At 39.9% G+C, this 5,154-nt stretch overlaps 1 protein-coding gene across 3 annotated transcripts in view; it reads right to left on the bottom strand.

Annotated features, from left to right (window-relative positions):
- tmem132e (transmembrane protein 132E) overlaps positions 1–5,154 on the bottom strand; it is a 713,836-nt gene that overhangs the window by 86,508 nt on the left and 622,174 nt on the right. For all 3 annotated transcript variants that reach the window (XM_043718710.1, XM_043718709.1, XM_043718711.1), the window contains one exon: positions 2,281–2,557. In XM_043718710.1, the coding sequence (XP_043574645.1) occupies positions 2,281–2,557 (277 nt within the window). The remainder of the gene's footprint in view (positions 1–2,280; positions 2,558–5,154) is intronic.

The following is a 5,154-nucleotide window of genomic DNA, read 5'->3' as shown; positions in this document are numbered from 1 at the left end:
AACTTGAAAGGGTTCAGAAAAGATTTACAAGGATGTTGCCAGGGTTGGAGGATTTGAGCTAGAGGGAGAGGTTGAATAGGCTAGGGCTGTTTTCCGTGGAGCGTCAGAGGCTGAGGGGTGACCTTATAGAGGTTTATAAAATCATGAGGGGCACAGATAGGATAAATAGACAAAGTCTTTTCCCTGGGATCGGGGAGTCCAGAACTAGAAGGCATAGGTTTAGGGTGAGAGGGGGAAGATATAAAAGAGACCTAAGGGGCAACTTTTTCACTCAGAGGGTGGTGCGTGTATGGAATGAGCTACCAGAGGAAGTGGGGGAGGCTGGTACAATTGCAAAATTTAAAAGGCAACTGGATGGGTATGTGAATAGGAAGGGTTTGGAGGGATATGGGCCGGCTGCTGCCAGGTGGGACTAGATTGGGTTGGGATACCTGGTCGGTATGGACGAGTTGGACTGAAGAGTCTGTTTCCGTGCTGTACATCTCTAAGACTCCTTGATTTCGAGAATCTTATTTTTCCGCATTTTACATATTTTCTCAGTTGACTTGGTATTGCCCACATCATTCAGCAGCTGGGAAGATTTAGCCCATTGTTTCAATCTTCAAATATGCCTGTGGGTTCAAACAGTAGCCAATACAACACCTTTGTTCAAGCAGAGGAAGAAGAATAACCTGAACAACTGTAGGCCCGTTCAACAAATATCAGCTGTCAAGCAAACTCCTGTCCTGAAAACATAAGTACTGTGCAATATGTTGTACTTGTTTTCATTATTGATCTTAAGTAACTAAAATAATTTTCTATTTTGTTCTTCATTCTGTGATCAAGAAGTACAAACAGCAGAAGAAAAATATCTGTACAATGTTTTCAAGAAAACGGGTACCCAATAAACACAATCTGCCGATTCCTCTGAAACAAACCCAAACAAGCAGACACAACGCAACCAAAAACTATAGCCACATTACCTTACATCAAAGACATATCAGAAATGACTTCCAGACTACTCAGACCCCTTGGCATCATGGTAGCCCAGAAATCTACCAACACACTTAGACAGTGATTAATGAACCTAAAAGATCCATTGGATACTACCAGCAAAACTTACGTCATTTACAAAATATCATGCAAGAACTGTAAAAAAGTTGGACACACAAGCAGGAAACTTGCCACCAGGATACATGAACACCAACTAGCCTCCAAAAGACACGACCCACTATCACAAGTTTCCATACATACAAACAAAAAAAGACACCACTTTGACTGGGACAACACATACCTCCTAGGACAGGCGAATCAAAGACATGCACAAGAACTCTTAAAGGCATGGCATTGTAAACAGAACTCCATCAATAAACACATCAACTTAGATCCCATCTACCTTCCCTTGAAAAAAAGAACTGGAAATGCCATCACCCACCTTGCCCACATTAAGAAACTAAAACCTACATATAGAGAGGCATGACGTACCACCAGCATTTCACCGACTCTCACTGGTGACAAAACATCTGAAAACAAATCTCCCAGCTCAGCAAGCTAATTTACATACTTAAGTCACTTAGTTTCAAGAACAATGGGGGAGAAGCAAGAAGTATCAGACTTGTTAGTAATGTCCACATGAAGAGAATAAATAAAAGAGGATGATAAACTATACCAAGTTTCTGTTTAAAGGCTGGATTGACTTTGTCATTAAAAAAAACTTCAAACAAAAATTGAAATTGCTGGACGAACTCAGCAGGTCTGGCAGTGTCTGAGAAGAGAAAAGAGTTAATGTTTCGAGTCTAATTACCCTTCTTCAGAACTTTAAAAATCTTCTGTTTTTCTATTTATCTGCATGCGTATCTTCTAATTCCAGTTCTTTATTGTATTTTGAAACATGTCAGAACAATTCAGCTATCATACTGTGCGTATGGTGTGTTGTACTTTAAAAATATTGAGGCATAGAAAGCCAGTCATTTCCTTTTGATTTCCTGATGATTTTTCAAGAGGGGCCATAATTTAAAACTACCTACCAACTTCAATAAATTTCTCACCAATAGAAAATACTTGAGAATTTTGGAAGCTATGATAGTCAAATATATTAGAACAACATAGTTTGGGCGATCCCTATACTATGATATTCTCACATCTTGCATTCTACAATATTAGATATATTTTACAAGTTTAAGTTTGCAGTTTTATATATGTCAAATAAGTAAATTCAGCCTCCTCTGGATGCTGCACTATTATCTTAAAAGTATCAAAGAAAATATGCAGGTACGCAATTCTGAGGTTAAAAAAACTCACCTTGAACATAGTTGTTCCAGGTTCACGTCCACTCAGCACATTTCCCTCCATGATCTGTGCAATTCTTGTATCTGCTACTCTCATGAAGTCACTGACTAGATCAGTGACATCCACTGACCAGTCAGGTCCTAACATGGTGATCACCTGATCAGTGCCCTCTGAGGACGTTGTGTGGAATTGAGTGAACACTCGCACCAATGCATGTTGGTACTGCAAAGTGCAGCCTCGTGTTTTGCTTCGCTCTTCCTCATCATCATCTTCACTGTCACGGGTGGGTCTGAAAAATAGAATACATGTACATCAAAGCAAATGTTAAATTAACATATGTATTGAAATTTGCAAAGAATCTTTACTACTATATGAAAGGCCGTTTGGCATCACCTCCAGCTACTCTGACTATGCAATGTTTGGCTAAGCCAAAAATAAGATATTTCAGCAGCATCAGCCAAACAACTGGATATGCAAATGGCCAAAATGTTTTGAGACTAGAGGCTTTCTCTCAAGATTTCTGCCAAAGTCGTTCTAAAGACAACTGTTGAGAGTCACATGGCTTTATACCTTAAGTGATTTGCAAATCAAAGTTCTAGCTGCTGTGGAGAACTGCCTAGCCTCAGATCCATGCTTCTCTCCAAAGCCTACAGAGTCCCTGGAACTCACCACCATGTAGGGATTACAAATCTTGAATTGTATCGCAACATATGATGGTGGTAACATTCCCAAACATTTATACATGTGTATGCCAGCAAATTATAGGCATTTTTCTCCCCTACCTAGTTGCTTGTCTCTAAGGGCTATACTCCAAAACTGTCATGCAAGTGAATTGAGGAGGCACTACATCAATTTTCTCTCTCTATTTGCAAAAGCCTATTGTCCCTTCTTAGGAACTATATAATTTGTAACTTTATGGTACAAGCAGGGAGATCATATTCTACAGTTAAGGAACTGAAATACATTTATCTGTAAATTAAAAAAAATCAAAAAAATAAAAATTTTAAATGAAAGAGGGAGAATTTCACCTGTATGGGAAAGCACTGTGGCCAGAAAACCTACTCTTGAGTTGTGTAACGAGGAGCAACTGTGACAACAGGCACAAGGAAAAGGAGAAAAGGCTGCATTAGCTATTAGCTAGGTGTAGAAGGGTATGTGTTCAAGTCCCACTCCAGAAATTAGGGCCATCTTATACAATATGCAGTGTTACGCCTCACCAGGGTAGTATTCTGGAAATCAAGCCCTGCTATTCCTGGAGTTGCATGAAAAATTAGATTTTTAAAAATTCAGAGAGTTCCCCATTCTATCTGTCTTTTAGACTCAGGTTTTCAGACATATCAACCAAGTTTCTGTACCTAACAAGAATTCATATTTATTTTAAATAAATAGATTCTAATTGCAGGGAAACAATTACGATCCATCGACATATAACTCTACTAGTTAAAACCTTAACCCTCTCATAAACTCTTCCTACACATGCATATAGACAGATACAGACAAACAAAAACATGGGTGTTATGGGTGGAGGAAAAGTCTGGAAAGTTCATTGGTCCCTGTCTTCAGGGTTCTCTGAGATGATCTTTTTGGTTTGCCAGGAAACTGTTCCTTCATTTTTCTTTTCCAGCTCTTTTCACTTATTTGCAGGAGGCACAGGGCAACTGGTTCAGATTTACAAAATCTCAGCTTCCAGCAACCGATGAAAGGAAATAAAACCTGACTTTCTTCAGGCTTGAGGTTTTTTTCCTGCAAAGAAAAGGAACAGTTCCTATCCCGTCAAAGATTGATGGCCTCACTCTTAAACTTCCATACCTTCAAACTTTTCAGCTACCTTAGAGCCAATTATTTTGTTGTTGGCAGACAGAAAGGCTCCGTCATCAAATAACAAGTAATCAGTTAATCATATCACAGCTACTTGTTACCAGCTAAAGATCCACTTGTACACATGGCTTGGCACCAGCTCATTTGTAACTAGACATTCCCCACTGCTTGAAAAAATGGCTGTGAAAATAGTACCTACAATGAGCGTCAGGTAACTTGCTTTTAAAATCAATCCTTTCCATCATCCTTGGTTTTTAAAACAGTCCTTTTCCCATTTCAATCCACAATCAAAACTGGAGAAAATTAAAAGATATGGTCTTTACATGGGGGAGTACTGTCATGGGGGAATGGATGTATTTTGGACGGGATGTTAAAATAAGGCTCTATCTGCTCTGTTGACAGTTGAAAATCATTTCTCTCTTTTGAGATGGGTAACATCACTGGATTTCTTCTCTTGATCTCACCTGGATGCTAAACTCTCGTCAGCCCCACATTTAATGGTGACCCACTGCTCCATTCGCCCGAGCACTTAGGCTGCCCCGCCAACTTACCCTTTGATAAGATATTAAAACGAAGCTCCATCCGCCCTGTTGGGTTACTTACATAGGAGAATGGGGGCATGTTCTACAGTGTTGTAGCCAACATTTATCCCTCCAGCAACATCACAAAAACAGATTATTTGGTCATTGTCAGGCTGTTTTTTGTGGTAACTTGCTTTGCAAATTAATGTTCAAATTTTTTACATTATCACAGTGATTATGCACATAAATAATAATTAACAGTAAAGCTGTTGTGGTTCTGTTCGCCGAGCTGGAAGTTTTTGTTGCAAACGTTTCGTCCCCTGGCTAGGCGACATCATCAGTGCTTGGGAGCCTCCTGCGAAGCGCTTCTTTGATGTTTCCTCCGGTGTTTATAGTGGTCTGTCCCTGCCGCTTCCGGTTGTCAGTTTCAGCTGTCCGCTGTAGTGGTTGGTATATTGGGTCCAGGTCGATGTGTTTGTTGATGGAGTTTGTGGATGAATGCCATGCCTCTAGGAATTCCCTAGCTGTTCTCTGTCTGGCTTGCCCT

The sequence above is a fragment of the Chiloscyllium plagiosum genome, chromosome 28, assembly GCF_004010195.1.
Source record: "Chiloscyllium plagiosum isolate BGI_BamShark_2017 chromosome 28, ASM401019v2, whole genome shotgun sequence".
Taxonomy (NCBI): domain Eukaryota; kingdom Metazoa; phylum Chordata; class Chondrichthyes; order Orectolobiformes; family Hemiscylliidae; genus Chiloscyllium; species Chiloscyllium plagiosum.
Note: the sequence above shows the minus strand (reverse complement) of the source record. Positions and strands in the feature narration are given on the sequence as shown.